Source organism: Garra rufa, chromosome 3 (assembly GCF_049309525.1).
Source record: "Garra rufa chromosome 3, GarRuf1.0, whole genome shotgun sequence".
NCBI lineage: Eukaryota > Metazoa > Chordata > Actinopteri > Cypriniformes > Cyprinidae > Garra > Garra rufa.
Genome location: NC_133363.1, coordinates 29,757,163 through 29,780,906, shown reverse-complemented (window position 1 = coordinate 29,780,906; position 23,744 = coordinate 29,757,163). Strand labels below are relative to the sequence as shown.

The following is a 23,744-nucleotide window of genomic DNA, read 5'->3' as shown; positions in this document are numbered from 1 at the left end:
AACCAGGCTAAGACTGAATTTATTTACAATAAAAAGAACTGTTTTTTTTTTCTGTTTTTTTTTTTTTTTCATTTTATTTCTTTTTTGTTTAAAAAATCCTGCTGAGATCCGACGATTGCTGCGTCCATTTTATATCAAACATCAAATCAAATAGGATACGACAAACGTGGAAATAAAACAACTCTAATGCATTTCATAGTACTCACAGTTGCCTGGATGCAGCAGAAATGACTCTTTGGACTTAAGCAAGGTTTTTTGTTCAATATAACTAATAAATGTATATAAACGCCGTTGTGTTAATAGTGGAAAACGCTTGGTTCTAGTGACAGCATGACAAAGAAGAACGATAAAAACACTTGTTTCTTAATAGAGCCACTCTGCCCAAGTGCAAAAAATGGCACCTATATAGCCTATTTTTTGAAATAATTTGACCATTATTTCATAAGAGAATTGTATTCAATAAATGTATTTTTGACATAATTCGATATAGCCTCTATTTAACGTCAGTAATGCTGGTATATTTATTAACTGGCCCTTTATTCTTTTTGAATTATTGCATTGTAAATATAACCTTGCACCCCCCACCCCTCCACCCCACCCATCACGTCCACCCCTCCCCTCTTTCTCCGTCTCAGTCACTGTCTGATTTGTCTTCCTTCGACGTGGTGCTGTGGTTGTACAGTCCCTGCGCCATAAGGTGCAGTGCCAGAGAGTTCTTGGTGCCGCTGGCTTTTTTGATTTTGGCCCGCTTATTCTGAAACCAGATTTTGATCTGGGATTCATTGAGTCCCAGTTCCTGCGCCAGACTCTGTCGTCGCTGCTCGGTCAGATAGCGGTTGGTCTGGAACTCGGCCTTGAGTCTCTGAAGCTGCTCCGCCGTGAAGGCCGTGCGTGGTCGTTTGTCCTCTTTACTTGCGTTTTTCTTCTTTGGTTTACGAGATCTGGGACCTGCAAGTGCGGACGAAATAACAGATCGTCTTAAGAACAAAGTACAAATACAGATTATATTGGGCCTGTTGTACAATTTGTTTATGCAGGGTCTTGAAGTGAAGGGGGCTGTAAACATGTTCAACGCGGAGTTATAATTTATGAATCTGTTTTACGTAGGCTTCATTTATTTATTTATTTACTCATTTATTTATTTATTTTGCGTCACATTTGGGTGTGAGCAGTATGGATTCTCTCTCTCCCTCTACGTGTGTATGTCGCTCAGTTGAGGCTACATTAATAGGTAATGCGGGAAACCTCAGAGATGAAGCAGAATATTAATGAGGGATTCGCGCCTTGCTCCATATTGGACATTTCTTGTTTAAAAAACCTTTTTAGGCGTCGAAATGGTATGAGTATGGTTATATGGCGGCCATACGTAAAATTAACCCATTCGACATCTTAACTGTTTAAGGCTAGTGTGAGTCAAGAGCAGTCCGAAAATGATACAAAATTTGCTTTACGACGGCTAAAACGCTCCGATTGCAGTTAAATAATCGTTTAATGAATATTTGGATACATACAAAAATCAGCGTGCTCTTAACGTTGAGAGGACGTTGACTTTAAAGTACATTTCAACGCGAAAATCATCGAGAAGACAATATTTTACAATCTAGTAAATGGGCTGATTCGTTTCTTTGAACGAAAATAAAATGATAGACTACGAATCATAGTATGAAATACGCTCTCTCGTAGCTGAAAAAGTGGGTTATCAACCAGCATTCTGAGAATCACAATTCCCACCTGAGAGGTGAGAATTTTGATGCTAATAGTGGTTCACCGTATTTCCAAATATTTAAAAAAGTAGCTAAAAAATCGACGGACTATAGGCTAAATGACAATTCTTGTTCGAGTTTGCGCTAAATTAGCCATCGGTACGCACATATTGCTTTCTTCGGTTTTGAAATATTATGAATACAAATTTAGTTAAATGTTCAAGTTACGAAATGCACTTTACTGCACACAAGCACTCAAAAGCAACTGCTTACTCAGAATATAGTAGATGCGAGGCCTGGTCCATTGTCAAAAATATGCTAATGAAATATCAACAAAGACGAAAGGCTCACTGGGCAAAACCCCTCATGTACAGCCTTTCAATGTTAAAACTGCGTTTGCGATATTTTATTTGCTACTTTATTAAAAGCAGATCCATTTCGACACATTCTATTTCTTCAGCTCTTAGTTAAAACGATAACAAAAATGGGTAACTACATCATCAGCCCGGATCCACAAGCAAACGGTATTGAATTTAAATGAAAGACACTTCAAATATATTAAGAATAACTCTGAAACAATAGACTAAGTTTGGTTGTATTGACGTAGCCTAAATTTAGTTAAAACTACTTTAATACTTTTCTAAACATTTTGATTGCCGATCTTAAGCATGTATTGTTTACTTTTAGACAACATTAAAATCCTATCGTGACTGTTCCAGTATACATGTTTAGTAATACCAAAGATGTGAAATTTTAATTTATCCGATATGTTTAGTAAAATTCTATATGTTTTCAAGAATTTGGCGGTTTGTAATTCAGCGTATTAGGTTTGTTTTAAAATTACAGTGGCCCTCTAAATTTGGGATATGCGTGAGTAGAATAGAATATAGTGCAGATTAGAACTTTTAGTACTTTAGCAGATGAATTTAGCAGATTTCCTGGCAGACGGCGTAAAGAAAATAAAGGAAGACGTACTACCTGACGACGGCCTGTCAGAGTATCGTGTGCAGTAAACCCAAGCGGGCCACAGCATAGGCTGGTTAGGTTGTCCATTTGAATTGGTCTGTGAACTATCCGATTCTGAACTCAGGCACTGATCCACATTCTCCCCGCGGGTCTTCAGGGGCTCTTCGCTCTCTATCTCTGCCTTCTTTCCTCCGCTGCTCGTATGTGTTGTGGACGTTCCCTCTGCTGGTACAGTACTTCCCACCTGTCCCGTGCTAGGACCCGTAGGGTTGTGATTCTCTCGCGCGCCGAGATTGCCCTCATCGCGGGTGATGCTCGCTTCCTTCTTACGGCCAAAGTCCGGTCGCAGGATGTTGTCGATGAAGAAGTTGGTGATTCGGTGCGGGAGCTGCAGGTTCCCTGGAGCTTGCAGAAGGGGTCGTATGGCACTGTTGGACTCGTCCGCCGCTCCTCGCTGTTCCGCGTCTCTTGCGCTCTGCTCATTCTCATCCATGCTGAGACACACTTTCCACTTTCCGTCCTTAACCCTTTATCGCTCTCCCACACTCAGGCAGTCGCACCCCACTCCACGGGCGACTCCGTCCACTTTGTTCACTTCGGGAAAATTTTAAAACTGAGCAAGAAAATCTGTCAGTGAGCTTTAGCGACAATAAAAAGCCTTTGCGCACCGTGGTCACAAAGGAAAAACATAGTTACGCCTTCCAATCACGGAATGTTCTCTGTTTAAGGTTGATGAGCCGTAACTTGCCAGTTTGCTGCTGTTTGTTTTCTGCGCAATGCAACTATCGGGACGTCAGTGGCTACTCTGAGGACAGAGAAGTGGGGCTCCTAACTGCTCCTGAAATACTTTCACTCCGGATTTTTGTTCTTATTTTTAATACGAGCCCCCAGTGACGTTACACTCCGGTATCCTAGACACGTGCCTTTGACCAATAGAATAGTCAAGAGCTAGTCACATGGCCCTGATTCTAGAGTAACAGACAACACTCATCCTTGCACTTTTAAAGACACAGTGCTTCACCAAAATACAAATTCAGGCAGTGCCAAAAACGCAGCCTGCATACTAAACACGATCTTCACGTTTTAATCATAGAGGTTTACTTGTAGCATAAATACGTTTGCTATCCATATTATTTCTGTCATTTGACCAGATTTGGTCGTCAACTCACTCTCGAATGCACTCACGAAACCACAGATTTTAAAATGCGATTTTTAATTAAAAATTTTTGTACTATTGATACTATTGAGTTCTATTAAGTTTTCTTAGAAGGGCGGTTATTTTATTGTGTCATTTATATTGCAGTTTTAATGAATTGAAAAAATGCGTAATGTAAAATACGATGCGTCAAACTAAAAAGAGTGTAGGCAACGCCGTTCCGCAATGGTGTGCTTGGTGTTCCCAAGTCATAATAACCGTCACTGTTTTCTTGACGTATGATGACATTTTTCCTAGTGTTTTTTGAAAAACACTAGGAGAAATTCGACTTTTTCAATATTCAGAGCAGTGTTATTCAATTTGACATGATTTACAGCGATAAAAAAAATCGGCATTCTTATTACAGAATCATGAGTACGCACTATTTATACGCACTACACTGCACACTAAACAGAAAACGTAAACGAAGACGGATACAAGCAGAAAGTCCTTCAGCTGTCCACACGAGCAGTCCATATTTTAATAGTAATGATGGTTGGACGCCCATAGCTCTTTAAACATAACCTAGTATTTCAAAAATATCAATCTGCCTATAGCCGCGCCAAAAATGAAGTTGTGGAACTTCTCTTTCACTTGTTCATAAGCTTTAACCAGAGCCTAGGCACTCTGGCAACGGCTGGAATCTTGTATTGCAGATACGGGTGCTGTCTAGCGCACTCCAGGTACCGCGGAGTAGCAAATCCATGCATCGCGCACATCGTTGTGATTCGGATTCATTTCATTTTTTATCCTTAATCAGGCAGCCATTGACTATGACATTTACAGTGTTTAGCACATTGAAATCAACTCTAACAACGACCCTAGTGCCCTTAGTATAACGTTTGTAGAGACATCACCCTGTTGGAGCTGCCAGCATAGATGGTTAGCTTCTCTCAATGAAAGTGTAGTAGATAGCTTTTCTAACTGAAGAGGTATCTCAAGAGGCCTTCTGTGATTGCAGTTCTCATTATAAAGTTTCTGTGGCGAGCCAAGAGCATGCAGTCTCTTTTCAAATTGGTGCATATTATCTGCCCAACCACTTTATTTTAATGCCACTAACAATGCATGCTTTTTTCCCTGTTTTTTTTTTTTTTTTTTTTTTTACGACTTTCCACCTTTAAATAACAAAATATTATTCTTTAAATTTACAGTCCGATTATATATGCATATAAATTAGCTATAGTGGGTAATGTTGTTTTACTGTGATATTAACTAAATTCTGTTATTGGGGGAATAAACTGTGGGCCAAAATATTATTTAGCCATGTTTTTATATTGGCTACATTCATACTGACGACCTATTGTTGCATGATGGAGATCCCCCGACAACAACCATGGGAATAGACCATAGCGGTACAATAGCCACTGGCCTGTTACACAGCCTTTCTCAAGAGTGGAATGGGCACGGTTCTAATCTAAGAGTCTTCAAGGATGCTTTGGCTTTAATGACAAGGGGGCATTCTTTTACAACCATTTTTAATCACCCGCAAGATATTCATTGTAGACTCCATGCGCGGAATGGGTAATAAGACAATAGAGTGGTTGACAGATCGCAAGCGCCGTGTCCTGCCCTCTATCACTGTCTCTCTTTTGCTGAAACGCTCGCCCTGGCATTAGCGCGAATTGAATTTTACGCAATTATTTGTTTCTTGCGCGTAGAAAAAAATCATTATCAGACAACAGTTAGGCTACATGAACCCAGCATTATTAGGACTCTGTACGCCAGAGCTTAGGTTAATAAAATAAAGCAAAAATGCGTTAGATCATTGATGTTCTATAAATGAGGCATCCCAGTCTCCTCATTTACCCTCCACTTCTGCTGCTTCATCCTCTACTGTATGTATCCTGTGATGTCACTAACCAATATGAGGCGTCCCCTCCCATAACAAACCGCCAAGAGGCTGTTATACAGCAAAGAAGAATAAATCATCAGTAATATCTTTCTAAAGTGCGTCTATTTAAGGTTAAATCTTGAATATTCAACCTTCTATGAAGTATTACATTACAACATATAATGGATTACACTAATATGTGATTACATTTCAGGCAGTTCTTTTATATCACATTAATTTCACATCATAGCGGCTCTTATAAGGCCTTAGAGCTTTAAGGTAGCCATAACAGCACTGGCACCACCATGTGCGTAGGATTGAGGCCACGTTGATGTTTTTATTTGCCTTGATATGACATCAGTCTCTCCGTCTTTTGTGTTGTCTGTGACGTGTCAGCCGTGCACAAGGAAACGTTCATGTGCGCGTCCTGTCTATATGTTGTTCTCCAGAATGTATAGTTCACCCTGGTGACATTTCATTTACTTGTCCTTATTCATCAAAGATTTTGATGAGCTTTGCATTTCTCTGCGCCGTTATGCCCACAGACAAAACAAGGTGTAGTTGGCAATTCTATACCTCTTCCTGAGCACTAAAAGAAAATTAAATATTTTCTACAAAAGGCAGTATATTTCTGAATAATTCTATTGGCTTTGCACCTAAGAAACGTTCACAGGTGGAGCAGCAAGGAAAATATTAAGGGCACCGGGTATAGGTGTCAATTAGGTAGAATAACATTCAGACTTGTTTGTAAACCGATTTTCGCTGACATTTTTAACTGTGGTTAGTCAATAACTTTGGTTCTTAGGTAATCAAATATTTTTTTTTCTGTGTTTATGTTGTGTAAAGTAAGCTTTGGTGATATGTTAGAGAGAGGCTGCTTCTGCAAAAAGTTTCGTCCAAGTTTTCATTTTTTCTTATTTGTGTAGGCTATAGACGAAGCGCGGTAATGTATCTCTGTCTTACTTGGCAGACAAAATAACGTTCATAGGAAAATGAATTAATCTACATTGGGTAAACAAAATTTTATTAGTAATAATTAAAAATATTATTTTAGTTGTGCATTAGGAATAGTCTATGTAGCATTTTCATGTTTGTAAGGAGGACAATTCAAACATTAAACACATTTGGAAGGCAAAAGTCAGTGCCAGCGAGGGCGTAGGTAATTTGATTACAAATGTATAAATGTACATTTTACGGTTTGTTGAAATATCCCAACATCTTTACAGTTTTTTTTTAATAGCACCAACTAGTGTAACGCAGGAAGATGTCGAGTTGATGTGCCGTCTGCTCCTATCTATCTATCTATCTATCTATCTATCTATCTATCTATCTATCTATCTATCTATCTATCTATCTATCTATCTATCTATCTATCTATCTATCTATCTATCTATCTATCTATCTATATATGGATGGAGTCAGCGTATATGGCACAGTTTTATCTGAATCAATGTTTTGTACAAGTTTAGGTTGGAAGTGCCTAGTGGTTGACCCTCAGTGTGTTGCCTTTGGGCTTTCTTGTGCTCTAACACACAGTATATGCTACTGGCTCAGTCACTACAATAGGTGCTGACGCGCTGACTCGATTTGTGAATGGACGCGCTGGTGTGTGTGTGTGTGTGTGTGTGTGTGTGTGTGTGTGTGTGTGCGAGCCTTGGTGATCATAGAGCTTGCAGCCTGATATAAAGGATAACACACCCCCCTCAACTCTCTCACTCTCTCACTGTCTTGCTCTCAAAGACCCGCAAACACACGGTCAGTCAAAGCACGCCTGCGATATGAGTCCTGACACCATGCAGGGCAGGATCCAACCCAGCCAACCACCACTCTAGGATCTGCAATGACACGATGACAGTTATTTTCGATGTTACACATTAATATCTTTTTTCTTCCCAAAGATTTGTAAAGCTCTTTAATTGTTACGATTGGAATATTTTTTAAGTCGCGTAGGACTCCATAAAATGCGCCAGAAATGATTTTTGCAATACCGTCAGTAATCCACCACCGCCCAATATTTGGTCCAGTACCAAAAAGTGAAACCAATACCTCTGTGGGTATTGGTCTAAATGCATGACTGATGCTTCATGTTTTAAATCCAGATTCCCCCATCAAAGCCAGGGAACTGTCGGGGTCCGGATCCTAGCAGAGTGGACACTTTGAAAACGCCGGGAGGATAGAGTTGATAGGTTTTAATGCCTTTAATTCTAAAGCGTCTGATCGTCCTGGCGTAAATAAGTCTCCTTTCAGTCGACACAGTCTCGCTGTCCCTGACCCACCGTGCATGTGGCGTCCTCCACAAACCTAATTAAGGCTCTTTAGATGGGATCAAGTTAATTGAATGCTGCTCCCATCTTGAGACCCTTTTTTGAGAAAATGGCTTTATTGACAGTCAAAGCTTTAGCCTTGTATCTCTCTCCAGTCATCCCACCTTCAAGATTTCAGTGAATCGGAGAGACAAAACGGTTTTGCGTGCTTGACTAGACCTTTTTTTCTCCCAACTAACGTTAAAAATCATTGATGATGCTTAAAATGTTTTTAGACGTGTAATGTCGGTTGGCTTTTCAGATGCAAGGAAGTGCCACAGGTGCATTTTCACTTTCACAAATACCAAGCATTTTCTCTCCGTGAAAACTCGCATTTAGAGTGCCTCTCAGACATGTCAGCCCACATTATATTTCATTAACATCACGGATCAAACGCATTTTCTCAGATTGGTTTGTGCCCAGTTGTCAGTAACTTTTACGAAAGTGAAAAAAATCTTGTCTACACTGTATTGTTATAAATATAATTTCTACATGTTTGATCTGGAATAAGTTGTATTTACATTAATTCACTTTTTAAGAAGGTTCAAAGGAAAAACTAGATTTTTTAAATAAAAAAAAAAAAGCGTTTTAATTTTGTAAAAAATATGTATGCGTAATATTATGAATTATGCTGTCTGTATTTTATTCAGTTAAACCCTGACAGGAATCCATGAATGAAGGCTATCCATCATAAACTTCTTTCACTGTCTTTGTTCCATATTGTTCATTTCATGCCATTTAAATGTTGTTCATTTGTTGTAGTCTGTGTTAGGGACAGATGTTACTCAAATGTTCACTTTGTTTTATGGGCAGTTTGTTACAAAGTTAGCATGTTTGTACACAATGTCCTACCAAAGTAATCTGATTTTGAAGTGATTTAGTTCGGTACTAAAGGAAGTAGATTTTAGAATCGGTAAAAGATGAAAAAGTAGAAATTGTTTTCGTTTTTTTTCTATTAATGACTTCAAAATTGTTCTTCCTTTAACATAAATATCATTACAATTTAATTGCGTATCTCATGTTGTAAACATTACTAAAGGGTTGATCCCTTTAAACTAACAAATACATGCTTAGTCCTTGCATAATTCTGAATTTCTGTTTAGATAATGTCTATCTTTACCAACTTAACATTGTAACATGAGACCAGAATTCGTTAATAATACATAATGCCATTTCATGTTCTCATTTCCAGTTCATGTGAAAAAAGCAACCCATTTGAATACAAAATTTATCAATAGGCTATGCCGTTTTAAGAAATTATTTTCCGATTTCCTTTGATAGCTATATTTCGTAATATTTAGGAGTTTGCTAAATAACAGCTTTCTAATTATTATACGTTTTACATCTAATTAATAACTTATCTTATAATAAACTTCAAATTGAAAAATATATTTAAAATGTTTCTCAAAATTTGTAGAATGATTTCTGATTGCTCGGGAGATGATTCGCCCGCTTTACTAAATTATTTCCAAAGCACAGCGCTAGTTATTTAAAAAATTATTTGCAAAAGAATTTCAAATAATTGTTTTTATAGCGAATATAGCGACTTTGTTTTTTTTTTTTTGTTTTTTTAATATCCACAGTTAATATTGGTCCCTCTCTGAATATGAATAAATATAAATGTATATGTACCCTTCAAGTACTGGGACATCTTGTGACAATTACTAAAACACCACGTGGTGGCTATACAGTAGGGTTAAGGACTTAGATCCTTGTTTAAAAAAAACGCATATGAAGAGGGAACCTTATAAATAGGTAGGCTATACCTACAGAAAACAATAAGAAACGATAAGTTATTTTAGACATCGCCTGGTCCGCATGCTATGGGTTACCTGTACCGATGCCTGAACACCCTGGGTGGGTCACAGGGCGTTATCCTGGTTTCTTCGCGGGAGTTTAGATGCTTTAAATTCCATTGGCACCTGTTTCACGTGCTTGTGATTGTTTACGACCCTCGCGACAAGTGTGGCGCGTGACATGTGCACAATAATCACTTGCCTCTAAACACTTTTCTCACTTCCACCATGTGCACTTGTTGCTTAATTCACTTCAGCGTCACTTATTTTGGTAAATTAATTAGTTGGCCTATGTAAATGCATAATAAGCACGTTACACCTAGCCCAGTCTGTCAAGCCACCGTGCACACAACAACAAAAGGTCATAAATTGGCGAATTAATATGTTAACGAAGCATATTTTTTTTAAAGGGTCTGGTTAAGAAACACGTGATATGATAGGCTATAGTCTATCGTGTCAAAATTTAACAGTGTCATTTGTATCAAAGTATCGTTGTGTTTTGCTCTTTTGGAAATGGGTTTGGATATTCTCCGTGTGTGGCATCACTAATCATATCTTCAGGTTCAGCATGTAAGCATGTATATATAGAAAAGAGGCTGATTCCATGTGTCCCGTGCCCCACCTTTAACCTAACCCCTAAGATATTTATTTTGACCACAGCTGAGATGAGAGGGCTTCCTGAAACGAGGCCTTTTACCAGTTGCCAATCATGGTAAGGTAGGACCTGATATGCGGTCAAAGGTCCCCAGCCTGGTTCTTGCGATTATACGTTTAAAGTTTTGAATGCAGAGTACATTTCTACCTCAGATATTTTCAGAGTGGCTAGGGTATTTTTCTTTTACCACAGTGTCCCTTCCAGTGCCCCTCTGAGAAAGTTGGAGTCCCCTTTTGTGCGTCTGTACTCGACCGGAACCTGCTCCGTCCACAGCTGCTCTCCTGCTTTGTGATGGGGAATGCGTTATTTCACCATCTTTCACACACTAATCTATTTATCTCCACTTCCCTGTTTTTGCACCTCGTATTCTTCATTCAATTTTAAAATATTCCGGTACATAAGCTGCCTATGCCTTTATGCGTTGACTGCACAAATTTGACATCACTTGTCAAAAAAAAAAAAATTCAAAGGAGAAATCTCTGCACAGTGTTGTGAAGAAAATGCAATCTTTTCGTCAAGTTCGACTTGTAATAAACGTAAACAGAATTTTCTGAGATTACACAGTTGAACTAACAGATGAAAGATAATGTGTGAACGAACGTGACTTTCTCCCGATAAACGTTTAATAACGCACTAGAGGGCGGAAGCAAGTTATGCTCCCAGTGGGTTAGAAAAAAAGGTCCAAATGATCGGAGTTTGACTGTTGTGTCCAGTCTAGACTGTCTGTTTCTCCTTTTTATGCTGTTCGTATTAAAGGTGAAGATGGGTGACTGAATATGATGGTTATATTTTGGTTTACTAAATTATTTGCTAAGAGCTAGTTATTTGTATAATGATACTCTTGGGTGAGTTAAAAATGGGGTTTAAAAAAAGAAATTAATAATTGGTGCATTGTTTGGGCTTTTTTTAATGATTGAGATTAATTAGCCTGTTCTTTGGGAATTAAAACACTAGACATGACATTGTCTTTGTAAAACATAAAATAACTTTTAGGCAACAGTTTTGAATTACCAGTGAGAAAATAACAGTATCTTTTAAATCACAATGCTTTTTTAAATATTTGTGACCTTGGACCACAAAACCAGTCATAAGATTTATACATCAACTGAAAGCTGAATCAATAAGCTTTTATATTAATGCAGGACAATATCCATTAATATGAAAACAATAGATATAGATACAGCTATTTGAAAATCTGAAATCTGAGGGTGCAAAAAAATCAAAATACTGAGAAAATCGCCTTTAAAGTTGTCCAAATGAAGTTCTTAGCAATGCATATTGTTAATCAAAAATTAAGCTTTAATATATTTATGGTAGGAAATTTGCAAAATATCTTCATAGAACATAACCTTTACTTAATATCCTAATGATTTTTGACATAAAAGAAAAATTAATAATTTTGATCCATACAATGTATTGTTGGCTATTGCTGCAAATATACAAATGATCAGGCTGAATATACTCATTCTTCTTAAGATTGGGTTTGTGGTCCAGGGTCACATTTTTCTAAATGTGTTCATTTTCCTTTTAATAAATTTGGCTTTTGTTAATTACATATTACAGCTCATGCTGAGTAAGTTAAAATCATATTTTTGTGTCCTGGGCCATACAAGCATTTGAGAGGCTGGGCTGGGGCAAAGGACAGTGAGTTCTTAGACCAATTTTGAAAGGGGCCCCTGCAAAATATTTAGGTCATATAACTAAATATAAAAACTCTGTCATTGAATTACATTCTTTATCTAAAAGTCACATGGCAGAATGCCTTAAAAAGGCCACTGACCTCAAGGTAAATGTCTGTCTTTTACATGATTTTTTTTTTCATGAAAAATACAAACGATACAATTTAAATGAAATGAATATTTTGAAGAAAACCAGTTCAATTCTATTACAGTTTATTTATTTTATATTCCTTACTACATGTTGAGTAACAGCGCATGCTGATTTCTGAAAAGATGAAATATAGTTGGAAATGTACAGTATGGAATCTGTAGATACATAACAGTAGATGCATCTATTTAAACAATTATTTAATTTTTGCCTATGTATTTATCTATTGCATTTTTATCATTGTCAATTAGAAATATAATATAAAAAACCCTGAGTTTGCAGCACAGGCCTACTATTAGAGTGTGTCTTCATGTGCTTGATTAGGTTGTAATAGTGGCAGGCCTAACGGCAGTCAGCAGACAGTTAATCCCAGACCGTAATGCCATGTGTATTTCATTTGCACTGTAAAGGATTTGTGCGGATCAGACACTTCATGTGTCAGCACCTGATATTTACTTTTCTGCAGCCATCACAGAACTGTGAAATTCATTCCACTGCACACAAGAGGGATGTATGTTTGATTTTCATTTGTACAATGCCAAAAGAATATCAGTTGTAATCTTCATTATATGACATTTGTTGATATAAAGTGCCTCTAGTAACCTCTATCTTGTCCTCACTCATTCCCTTTGTACACCTGAATTTTTGAGACACATTTGGCATTTGGTAGACTAGATGAGATGTATTTTTTTTCCTGAAGGGAAAGGGTGTTATGCTGTTATAATGACAGCTACACCCTTGTTGATTATTGTTATAATTGAATCCTGTGACCTTGACCCTCCTTACCAAAAAGCACTTTGCCACCACCTTTACTAAGAGTCCTTGTCTTGTGATCGACCATGGAATCTATAAACCAATTAGAACAAGCAGGGTTGAATCAGACTGACTGAGGCGAATGGAAGTCCTGGTCAGTTGTAAGGGGTGAGACATGTTTAAATGCCAGACTGGCATTTGAATGGCATCGCGGGCAATTTGGACTGAAATGGTGCTCTGTTTTTTTTTTCTTTTCTTTTTTTTTTGCATCCTCCTGTAACACCGTCACTGGTCTGTGTCCCATTAGGTCTAATTCTTCAATTCATTATCTTGCTACCCTCAAAGATTGAGTGAGACGGTGATGAGACAATGAGCGAGAGATACCGAACGAGAGAACGGAGAGAGATTGCCATTGTGGCTTAACATGCACACGTCAATCCCTAGAATCAGTGACAGTGTTGACTGAGGCAGAAATTATTTCACAGCCTGGCGGTCCAATTTAAGATAATTTTGTTCGTTGAATAAGGCGGCGGTTAATTTTGCTATTCTGTTTTTGTCCAATTGTGCATGTTCCTTTACAGCTGCTTTCTATCTTTTCAGGTGTGAGACCTTTAAGAAGGCTTGTGTACTCTGTGTAATCTATATTTTCTTAGTGTTTCAGTCTTTTTTGTCATTAACATATTCTATCTTCTCTCTCTCTCTTCGTATCCCTCCACTCCCCTTCATCTCTCCTCCACTTCCCTGTCCTCTTGTACTCCTGTGCTAGTTCAGTCAGAAGCCAAAGAAATGTCAGGGGTGAGTTCAATAAGTCTGGGTAATTGCGATTCTGTCTTCTCGTCCGTTCGACTGAATCATCTTCCATTAGAGGAGCGGTGGGGGGGCTCTTACCCAGGGCCAAAGAGCAATCTAAATCCTCAACGCCTGTTAAAGCCTCTGCAAGTCATCTCCATACAAACACAAGGAAAATCCACCAACACACACAAACATTTATTTTGTTGTTCTTTATCTTTTGCTTGTACCTTTCTCTTGCCCTACAGAAGGGTTGATGTAAACTTTTATTGAAAAGAACTCCGATTCACAGATTTTTAGGAACAGACTTCCAGAGCAACCTGAGTTTAAGTGTCATGCTCAAGGGCAAAATAATGTATGCTACAAACATGTATTTTTAATGTATTGCCCTGACCAAAGTTCGCACTTTCACGGTGTTGTTGAGTGCAATTCTGATGCAACTTCACACATTCTTTATGCTTTTGTTTCTTTATTCAACAAGTGTTGCTGATTTTGTGTTCAGTAACCACAAAGGATGCTGAAATGTACTTCAAACATTGCTAAAAGCTATTTTATTTTGGTGTTATTTTGGTTCTCACTTATCCAGAATCACTTTTGAAACATCTGGCTTTTGTATTAGATGTGAAGGGACATCTCTTACACACAATGACATGCCTGTCACTGTTGAAGTTTGATTAGGAACAGACAGTGTTCATGCTACCAGGAGGGGTCCCTCTTTAATGTAATATGGTACTGTTGAAAAATGTACAATACTGCCATCTGCCGATGTGAATCGGAACTAAATTTATGTTCCTCGAAGGGACAAAGTGTGTCAATTTACGCCGTATGTAATTTAAATGTCTCTTTTTTTCAAACTCTTTTTCAAACTTGTTTTGGTCAGCTTAATTTGCTGTTGGTATATGAATTCGACCAACCATCCACAGACATCCTGCGCCTCACTACAAACACACATCCACCATTTGAAATGCATTATGATTTATGTTTCATTCTACTGATTGTACTGGATAATGTCTGACTGCATCTCAAGTATTTTTATAAGCTAGATGAAATGGCGAGTGATTAAAAAGGTAGAAAAGATGGGATGCTTCCTAGATTACAGCCTTTATCTTGTCAGTTGATGTATAATTACACTTATATCCACCTTTTTCTTTCCGTAAGAACGGGCATTTGTACATTTTATGGATCTGCTTCTGGTCTCATCAGCGTCCAGCCATTTTTAGCTCTAGAAAACAGCTTGTTTTGCTGCTTGATATTGCAAAGTGTGTCTTGCCATATTATTTTAATGTATTATCTTAATTATGAGCGTACTGGTTATAGTGCAAACTGTTTTATGCTTACTGCACGTTGTTATTTTTCTCGTTATTTCGGATAATGAACCGGAAGTCAGACCCATAGGCTTACTTCGGTGTTGAAGAAAAAGGTGGATATTATGATGGTAATTTCATTAAATAATTGTGCATTTTTAATAATTGCAAAGAGGAATAATTGTAAATCCTTGTCATTGTTGTTTAGCCTACTTGACTTTCATTTCTGCTTGATTTGTGCCAGTTTATGTATCTATTTCCCGTCCTCATAAGTAACAAATACAATTCGGGGAAATGATGTCACTTTCCACCCACTGTAATCTAAATCCTTCCAAATCGGTGCTTTTCGTTAGGCCTAGTGCTCGATTTGTGAATCAGAAATAGTCAACAAATTGGAATTGGGCATCAAGAACTGCAGTGTGGCCTTAGATTATGGGAAGCTTTCTATCTTTTCCATCTTATTGCAACCACCTTCCTGGCAGCTGTTGAACCAGCTAAAAAGAAACGTTGGAAAACAGTTTGGAGATTTTTGTCTTTTCCTGCTCCAGCAAACAACAGTACCCCTACTTTTATGCATATGTATCCACCTTTTTCTTGAATGCGAAAGTAAGCTTATGGGTGAGACTTAAGGTTCATTATCCACTATAATAACAACATGCAATAATTGGTAAAACTGTTTGCACTACAAACCAGTGTTTATAATTAAGATAATATGTTACAATTATGGTAAGACACACCAATTTGCAATATCAAGCAGCAAAATGAGCTGTTTTTTAGAACTAAAATAGCTAGACGTAGATGAGACGTGAAGCCAAACCCATAAAAGCCCCCCCTCCCCCCCAGAGAATTATAAACATAGGCCTATAGTTAACTTTTGTTCCACTGATAAGGATACTCATAATAGCAAGCAGCACCACAATCATTACTGTCACATACAAAACACAAAGGGCAGCCGTATACACCAAAACATACAACAGCTTAGACTAGTTCACTTTAACCTAACACCCTGTGCTAAATAACTGAAAGATGCACACAGGGTTATCTCAAGTTCAGGCCACTTGGCCATGGAGTGGCATTAATTGCATTCTTTAGCACATCAGGATTCTTTCTTTAAACATTTATTTACCATGCAGTTGGACAGCTCATGTTGGCTCTTAACTTTGAAGCCAAGATGATGTGGTAGGTTAAACAGTAACAGGGAATGTTTGAATATGTGTTTTTTGTAAGAATATAAATTCTGTAAATATATATTAAAAGATGGTTAAAAGATTATCGAGTACGTGCTTTCACACACATTTACATGTAAGGTCAATCCTAATTGCTGATATAAATAGATGAGGGGGTAGGATAAGTCATCTCAGATGACTCCTTCCTCACAGGTCCGAACCGAGGAGAAGAGAATGAGGTCAGAGAGACAGTTAAGGGAGAAGGATTTATTTGGAGAAAACTTGTTGGATGACTGAAATCACAAATTAAGATCAGCTTTTTGTATTTACTTTTGTTCACACTAAACACATTCTTTTGTAAAAAGATACTTAACATGCTGGTATAAATACTTAGGGAGGATCAATGCAAAAGTAACATTCAATGCACTTAAAACAAAAACTGATATCTAGGCCAGAAGTTATTGGGCAACTTTAGCTTGATTTTTCTTTTTGTGGATACTGTAAATTTTAAACCCTAACCATGCTTATGAATCACTATATCATACAAACAAAAACCATGTTTCACTTATAATGTAACACCACAAATATTTTCTGCCTGTTGGTTGGTCCCAAGTTGTTTGCCTCAGTCCTCAATGTAACCAGGTTAACAATAACTATACGAAGGATATAAAGTAACATACTTTTATACAATTTGTCTTGGTATTAATGAATAAACACATGCATTTATGATAAGCCAACAGAAAAAGTGAATGAATAACTCAAAAGACCATTGTATAACACACGATTTTATTGAATTTCATTCATTGAAACTAACAGTATAAATGAAGTGGTAAAGACACACATGCACCCACACTCCTAGAAACACATTGTTGCATTTCTCACTCTCCTCTAAATAAAGCTTTCATTCAGTTTTACATCTCTCGTTCCCTGAAGCAGAGAGGTTCAAAAAGAGCCTGTTACTCCTGAGAGCAACATTTCATCACTGTTTTAAAACATTCCCTCATAATCTTCTTCAAACATTCCCAAAATACAACACACAGCATTTTCTTAAAATGATTTCCCCAACTTACTACCGCTAATAAAGACACAACAACATGGTGTTTTTTTTTTATCCCCCTGGAACAGTGGAAATGGTCATTGGTATCATTTGCAAGATTATCTTTTGTGTGTAACTTCTTTTAAAAATGAGTCTGCTCTCATATTATATCTTCTATACGTATAAACAAAGTGTTTATTGCTGGTATGTTGCTATACTGCATATGAGTCATCTGGGGTACCTTAACATTATAAAAAAAGTAATAAATATGAAAGAATACCAGGCTCAAACAAACTGATTGCACTTCATTTGCTAAGACCCCCAAACCTACCTACAAACTAGCCTAGTGATTACTCTTATGTTAGATACAGAAGCGGCTACAGGTGATAAGCTATACACAATGAATAACATACAAAATAAAGGAAAAATTACTGTACTGGAGAAGAAGTGACAAAAGCACTTAATTCTATAATACAAAGGCAATCACAGATTGCAAACTTTCGAGGCCGCAGTACAAATGTCTTCTGGACGTTTAGTTGTCCTAAGTTTCCAACCTTTTGATTTAGAAACCTTTAAATGGACTTCATTACACCATTTCTGTGAGTTTACATTAATACAAATAGGAGCATCCTTGATGTTCTGATTCTTCCGATTCAAGAATTCTTGAAAACTAATGCTTTTAGTTTTACTTTTGGTCTGCGTTAGCAACAAAGTATGACAAAAACACAATCAATTCAGTCAATATACTAAACTAACCGGTCGGCACAAATGTGATTGGCAAATCAAACCTCTCTGGTACTTAAAATAACACTCAAGGTGGTCAGTCAGTATGAGAGACTCGCAGCGTAGCAAGTGTTTTTTAAAAATAAAACTCTAACAAATCCTATTCAGACAGTACACAGACCTCTTTGGATATTTTAGGTATTTTGCACAGTCTTGCATTTTTTTTTTTTCCCTTTGACTTTTCGGTTCTCCAGCGCAAAGTAAAACAAAAAAAAGTGTGCACTTCCACACCACCTTTTTTTCCTGGCCTTATCCACTGGACCAGCACACACTCATTTGAATACATAAAGTTTCACCACTACTTTTCACTCTTTCACCTTGAGTGAAAGTGAAACTAGCTATGATTTTTGTACAGTCCAATAGTGGCACTCCAGCAACCTGGTAATAAGGAGACTGACGTTACCAGTAACACTACTGCAAGGATCTGTAACAACGACAACGCTGATGGTAGTAATGAATGCCGGGGGGATTCTTTTGGCTGCTCAAAGGTGCTGTTCATGGCACACCGGGCCAATTCAGACCAATCTGCTCTTTGTTTTCTTGTTTCATTATAAAGAGGAGCAAAATTAAGAGCAGAAGTTATGCTTGAACCAGGAACACCAATATAGAGTCTCAGTTTGAAGGCCCTCTGTTTTGGCACTCTTCGAAGCTCACTTCATGACCTCTGAAACCCACTTAGTCATTATGAGGCTTCTCAGTGGAGCCCTGTGGAGAAACAGACGGTCGGTTAGTACAGAAAATGCAGTGTTTGCACATCAAGCATAAACAAAAAATGAAAACAACTTGATTTGCATTCACCCCCTAATTACCGTAAAATAAAAGAACAGGCATAAACTGTACCTCTGTGGAAAACACCTAGAAAGTAATATTAACATCCAGCAACTGACTTCCAAAAAAGTATTGGAAGTAAGAGCGCTTGGCTTACTTTCTAACTACCTAAATATGTTCCAGTTGTGCATTTAAAAAGGTGCTTTGAGTAATTCAAAATTGCGGCTCCTGTTAAAGGCCCCTTAACATTGTGGCTATAATTAGTATGCACTATATATACACGTATATGCGCAAATTGTACAAGGCTTGCGTGGATGTGGTGCCCTGTAAAATATGATAGCCCTTCATAGGCCAACACTGTCTCACATGCCTCACCCACAGGCAGCTGGTCAGTCTCCAAAAAGAGCAATCTCTATGAGAACATTTAATCCTCCAAAACCAAACAGTGTATAGTGCAAATGGTTAAAATGGTAATCATAATACTGTCTTTGCCATTGCTTGAATGGTGTTCTATTAAGTTACATTTAGAAGATATAGTCATCTGAAGACTGTTCAGTATATTCAGATCTAGTTTGAGAGTCCATTGCATCTCTTAAGTGGCCGCTTTATAAAGAGAGTTGAGAAAAATCCTAGCAGAGCACTAATCCCAGTTGGTCAAGCGAAATCAGCCGCTGCCAACTCGAAAACAAAAAACACCCTGGAACAACATGTAGAATGCAGCATTTGGAGCCAGTAAAGCACTTTGTTTACCATCTCTCTGACCATTAGCATGAAAAACAAGGAGCGTAATCTGCTTTCACGCCTTTATTGAGAAAGAACGAGGTTATGTCAGCAAAACAAAGAGGCACAGCTGACTGAGAAGGCTTGGAGGGGATGGCACAAACATGCCTCAGACTACAATCAGCAGCTAATTGAGATGTTCAGGCATGATGTTTCAGCCCAGAAGCAAGATAGTGAGGATATCAACAAGCCACTGGAAACTGATAACAAACTCATCACTATAGAGGAATGCACTTGATAGAATAGCAATGTTTTCCACAAAATCATCTATATTTCCAAATCGAACATCTAAATGTCTACCACTTTTCAGCTAACTTGGTCCTAAAAGAAATCCAATTTGGATAAAGTTCATAAAGTTAAATTTGTCATTGTGTTGCCTTTGCTTAATGTTAACAGTTTGAAAGCCTCTTGAATGCCAAACAAGCCTGGTTCAGTTTATGAAATACATCTCATATATCTCAAATGTTGTTTACAAAACTAACCTTGTCTGAATAGTGCTTAAAGTTGTGTTCAATTCTACACACTCAGACTGTGTAATAAGTCTGATTTGTTTCCTAAAACATTTAGGCTGGTTACGAGAAGAGCTAAACATTTACACTGAGTGCTGTGAATAGCTGATGACCCATTCCAGAATATTCAGTTACACTTTTGTTTCTGTACTTGTGCCCCCATTTAAGTTTCATTTCTGAACACAAACGTGCCTTCTGACCTAGTGCGGAGCACTCCAGGAAACTCAAGACAATACCTGTGTAGAAAATATGGGGAAAAGTTTCTTACCATAGCTAGTTGTCGGCCGATGTTTCCTACGGTCACTCCACCAGAAAAGAATATACAAGGCAGCCACGATCGTACATATAAGAAGTCTGGAGATGTATACCTGAGAAACATTAAAAGAAATGCATTGAAACAACTTGCTAATGAGAGAGCTATGAGGAAAAAATGACAGTCAGACATTGATGAATGAACATGTAATATAAATACAGAAGTGAATCTGTGACTCAGCTGTCATTTGGCAATTGATGATACATCACAAATTGTTTTTTGTCGGAATGTCTCAATATGTGTGAGTCATGACTTACTGGTAGATGCCATTGTAGACCAGCAGCTGAGCAACAAGAGTGGCTAGAAAAGCAGTGGTTAGCCCCAGACCAAAGCCACTCCTGGAACGGTCAAACGTCCACCAGAGGCCCAGAGACAGGGCAGCCAGAGTTAGTGAAAGCTGCACATTATTGGCAAAGTCCAGTTTCTGTGAGGTATTTGAATTAAGGGAAATACAAGCTAGTTCTAGGTCAGAACTTACTTTAGATAGATGTTAAAAATACGTTAATAACTGAAAGGCTCACTGGTATTTGAGGAAATCTATCTCTGTGTAACTCCAGTAACAATATCTTTTCGACTAAAGACTGGAATATACTACATGACTTTAGCCCATATTTTTTTACCGGAACGTAGTTAGCGAAAAGTCTTTCGATTCTAAGCAGTCAGATGGGCACAGACTCAGATTATATTTTTCTTTTTAATACAAATGTTAGAATACATTGTTTTCATCTATCAGGCATTACCTAGCAATGATGTGAATTTTTGGAACAATATCCTCAGTTGTATATGATAACTAGTTTTTCTCTAAACCCTACAAAGTCAACAAGTACACTACCAGTCAAAAGTTTTTGAACAGTAAGATTTTTCATGTTTTTTAAAGAACAACTTTTACACAGTACACACCAAGCCTGCATTTATTTGATCCAAAGTACCACAAGAAATATTTTTACTATTTAAAATAATAATTTTCTACTCAAATATATTTTAAAAAGTAATTTATCCTTGTGATTAAAGTTTATCTGAAATAGAAATCTTTTGTAACATTATAAATGTCACTTTTGAACAATTAAAAGAATCCTTGCTAAATAAAAGTATTAATTTCTATCATTTCTTTCCATAAAAAAAAACTGACTCCAAGCTTTTGGGTGGTATAGTGTATAATGTTTCAATAGCTTTGAATCTTTCTATTCAGCAAAGAACCCTGAAAATGTTTCTTGAACATCAAATCAGCATATTAGAATGATTTCTGAAGGATCATGTGACACTAAAGACTGGAGTGATGATGTAGCTTTGATCACAGAAATAAATTACATTTTAAAATATATTAAAATAGAAAGCAGTTATTTTAAATAGTAAAAATATTTCACATTACTGCTTTTGTTGCATTTTGGATCAAATAAATGTAGGCTTGGTAAGAACAAGATAATTCTTAAAAAAAAAAAAAAAAAATTTTTTTTTGAAAGTGTATATGATGCCTAATGTTTTTCAAATCTATTAAGAAAGATTGTGCGGTGTATTCCAGCCTTAAAACAACAAATCTCAATTTTTTTTTATAAGTATTTATGTCCACAACTGCTACAGTTATGAGCGTGACTGGTAAGGATACAGCACTGGCGTGATTGATGCCCACAAAAACGGCAATGCAGCGCATCACACTTGCCCACTCCCGCTTAAACTTGTGTGGTTCTCCAAGATGGTGGTCCAAGCAGGGGTACAAAAGACCAACCACAGCTGAGGAAAGAGAAAACAGTGTTTTAAACAACACTAATTATTCCAAAAAGCGAGTAAAACAGTCACATTTGATGTCTGAATCTAATTTGTATTGTTAAAACTGTTTTTAAAACAAATAAGTAAGTGCAAGTTCACAAAAAGGCATTTTCTACTAATAAGAAAAAAGACGTAGACTGGTATGTGTCCACTATGTGGACTGTGAGGAATGCAGGAGGAGGAGTTATGTGTGTGACCGAATTATTTATTAATTTCTGCTGCACACGACTTCCGTGTTTCTCTTTTGGGCTAAGTGGCATGTTCGGCGTACCAGCCAATGACGTGCCTCCCTCGCAGCTCACCCGTTGTGAGCGCAGCCAATGAAAGAGCAGCACCCCAAAGAATGACCCCGAATGCCCGGCTGTTTCCAGGGCAGTACTAACCGATAGCGACAGAGCCCAATGTCAACAAAACTGCCCAGAATGAGGACTCTTACGTAGTGTAAATATGATAACAAAAGGCCCACGGCAAGCGGAATGTTTCTGTCCTATCGACACACACACAAACAAACACAATGTATCCAAGCACGACCGTTACTGACTTACCAGCAGCAGTGCCACAGCAGAGGGGAATCCACCAGGCCGAGGAAAAAAGCGTGTCCAGCACTTCCTCTGGAAACAATGTAACGTTTCTCTGGATCTGGAGTAAGTTTAACACCAGGGCGAGAACTACTCCAACGATAAACAACACAAGCCCCCGTCGAATTAAATTAGCAGACTGGAGGTTGTGCACAGAGCCGTACGCGTGGCTCAGCACTGAGGTTATGATGGACATCATTTCACCCGTTTTACAAACAATCCAGCTGGCGCTTGACAGGTCCTTCGTCTTCACACTGGTTGAACAGGAGCAGCTCCAACAGTGTTCCTCTAGTCTTGGCATTTGGCACTGTGAGAAGCGAAAACGTTCAAAGAAAGGTTATAATAATGTCTAAAGTCAAGCTATTACGCTACAAATACTTAGTAAAAGAAGTTGAAGTATAGGATGTGAAAACCCACCTTGATCCTCACGCAGTGTCTTCGTCTAAACCGCAGCGCGTCTATGCTTTTCAAAACTCGTTTGCAAAACGCTAAGCTAACAAAAGATGCTCTCGGATGTGTTGTTTGGTCATATCATCTCTTCGCGAAACGCTGCTGTCTCTCTCATTCCACAGTACAATACTTGCACACGCGCGCTTCCTCTGCAGAAAACAAGCGCGGTCATGTCTGGTGAGTCGCGCTGGCCAATCAGAGAGCGGCGGGCCATATGACGCGAACGCACACCACCCTCCTCTCACGGACACGCGTTGTTGATGTTCACTGCCGTCAGCTGTTCGTTGGCATGGGTGTGTGTGTGTGTGTAGACTGAGGTGATGGCAAAGAGTCATGCAAAGTTTTAAACTTCTGGGTAAGGTTTAATGACCTCGCTTGGCCAAATCCTTTTCACTGAACAATACTGCACTGACTGGAGATTTTCTTCTTGTTTAGTTTTAAGTGACCTGCTTGCACTAGAACAAAACTGCCTGTT

The 23,744-nt window shown here is 38.0% G+C and overlaps 2 protein-coding genes and 1 long non-coding RNA gene across 5 annotated transcripts in view; 1 reads left to right on the top strand and 2 right to left on the bottom strand.

The window, feature by feature from the left end:
• Positions 1-16,908, top strand: part of LOC141331042 (uncharacterized) — a 42,534-nt gene extending 25,626 nt beyond the window's left edge. For both annotated transcript variants that reach the window (XR_012355224.1, XR_012355225.1), the window contains one exon: positions 13,796-16,908. This is a non-coding gene — a long non-coding RNA (uncharacterized lncRNA). The remainder of the gene's footprint in view (positions 1-13,795) is intronic.
• On the bottom strand, positions 615-3,496 carry en2a (engrailed homeobox 2a). Of its 2 annotated transcripts, none has more exons than XM_073837052.1 (2): positions 2,679-3,496; positions 615-948 (listed from the first exon to the last, which is right to left on the bottom strand). In XM_073837052.1, the coding sequence occupies exons 1-2, from the start codon at positions 3,160-3,162 to the stop codon at positions 632-634; spliced, it is 801 nt and encodes a 266-aa protein (XP_073693153.1). In that variant the 5' UTR covers positions 3,163-3,496; the 3' UTR covers positions 615-631. The 2 variants fall into 2 exon arrangements, with proteins under 2 accessions (XP_073693153.1, XP_073693154.1); XM_073837053.1 differs by having other exon boundaries at positions 2,682-3,496.
• A 149-nt stretch (positions 16,909-17,057) lies between the features above and the next one.
• insig1 (insulin induced gene 1) lies at positions 17,058-23,411 on the bottom strand. The gene is made up of 6 exons (XM_073835891.1): positions 23,237-23,411; positions 22,787-23,126; positions 22,081-22,205; positions 20,735-20,901; positions 20,433-20,532; positions 17,058-18,812 (listed from the first exon to the last, which is right to left on the bottom strand). Exons 2-6 carry the CDS (start codon positions 23,118-23,120, stop codon positions 18,783-18,785), a joined length of 756 nt encoding a protein of 251 aa, XP_073691992.1. The 5' UTR covers positions 23,121-23,126; positions 23,237-23,411; the 3' UTR covers positions 17,058-18,782.
• Positions 23,412-23,744: the final 333 nt, after the last annotated feature.